Genomic DNA, 1,359 nt, shown 5'->3' with positions numbered 1-1,359 from the left:
TTCTGACCTTTGGTGTAGAGCTTGGATAGAGTTATTACTTTAGCAACAGGTCTGGATCTAGGAAGTTCCGATTCCTCCAAGTGAGTGTTGCTTGGATCTGGCTGCTGTGCTCCACTTCTTTCTACTGCAGGCATTAGAGTTGAACCCTTTGTGTCTCTCTGGCAAGATGTTCTGCTCCTGAATCAGCTGGGTGGGTCTTGCTGCTAGCCTCTTTTCAGGGAGTTCTGCTGAAGGGTTCCGTGCTGGACCTGTGCTCTGGGTCCAGGATTCCACAGGCCCCTGGTCGTCTCACTCACTCGCCAGGCCTATGCTCTGGGTCTGTTCAGGATCGCGCAGCCCGGGGTCATCGCACTCACTCACTGGGCTTGCACTCTGGGTCTATTCAGGATCCCGAGGCCTGGGTCGTCTCACTCACTCGCCGGGCCTGCACTCTGGGTCTGTTCAGGATCCCGCAGCCTGGGTCATCTCTGGACAACCTTTAATAGGTGACTATATTCATCAATCATTAGAATCTCTGCACTTAAAGAGATTTACATTAACTTGTACATCCCATACTTTCTTCTTCTACCTCATTCATTATCTCTTTTCAGAACCTCTAACAAAGAATGTTAAAGCCACAGAAAATGGCTATGATGACATTGAGGAGTTCCCTGTTCCTAAAATTTCATCTTCCCCTGAGGTGGTTGAGAGGCACATTTTCCTGGAAGGTGGAGCTGTTTCCAGGAATTCTCAGTCAGGTGGGTAGACAGCGTTGTCTCCTTTTGTGTACTTACTTGTTATGGGCAACATGAGTTTGTACCCATAACTCATCATATTTTCATTAGTATAAGAAACTAGGAAGCTTTGTATACTTGGGTGAGGTCTTTTTTTCCTTATTAAAATTTATTTTAACTATAGCAATTCTTCCAAGAGAAGAAACATTTTTTTCTATGTTCATAACTATTACTCATGAGGTAATGAACATGTGTGAGCTTCATATTTTGTGGCTTTGCTGCTTTTCTTCACACCCACAGCAACATATATTATCTCACTATGAATATGGAAGCTCTTTTTATCATGAGGCATAACCTGTAAATGTTTATAATGGAAAGGCCAATTTCATCTATGAACCTTAGAAATTTTGTGGAAAACATGTAAAGAAACATTTGAAGTTGACATTTCTCATTATTGTTGCAGAATGTACAATGGCCTTAATTAAAAAGTGATAAAAATGTATCAATGAAAGAAAGAAAAAATATAGTCATTTTCTTTGAGCTGGCACATGACATCGCTGTAAGGACTAGAATTTCTGCTCATTTATTGACATATAGTCCCTGGGGAACAAGAAATGCTGGGATTTGGCTAATCTCTCATCTTTTG

The 1,359-nt window shown here is 41.9% G+C and overlaps 1 protein-coding gene across 1 annotated transcript in view; it reads left to right on the top strand.

The window, feature by feature from the left end:
* The window catches only part of LOC111814669 (antigen WC1.1-like), a 10,197-nt gene that overhangs the window by 7,664 nt on the left and 1,174 nt on the right, over positions 1 to 1,359 (top strand). Inside the window, exon 5 of the mRNA XM_023708577.1 lies at positions 591 to 737. Coding sequence (XP_023564345.1) covers positions 591 to 737 — 147 coding nt within the window. The remainder of the gene's footprint in view (positions 1 to 590; positions 738 to 1,359) is intronic.

Source organism: Octodon degus, unplaced genomic scaffold (assembly GCF_000260255.1).
Source record: "Octodon degus isolate 3935 unplaced genomic scaffold, OctDeg1.0 scaffold00403, whole genome shotgun sequence".
NCBI lineage: Eukaryota > Metazoa > Chordata > Mammalia > Rodentia > Octodontidae > Octodon > Octodon degus.
The sequence above is the reverse complement of the archived record's forward strand: the minus strand, read 5'-3'. Positions and strand labels throughout refer to the sequence as shown.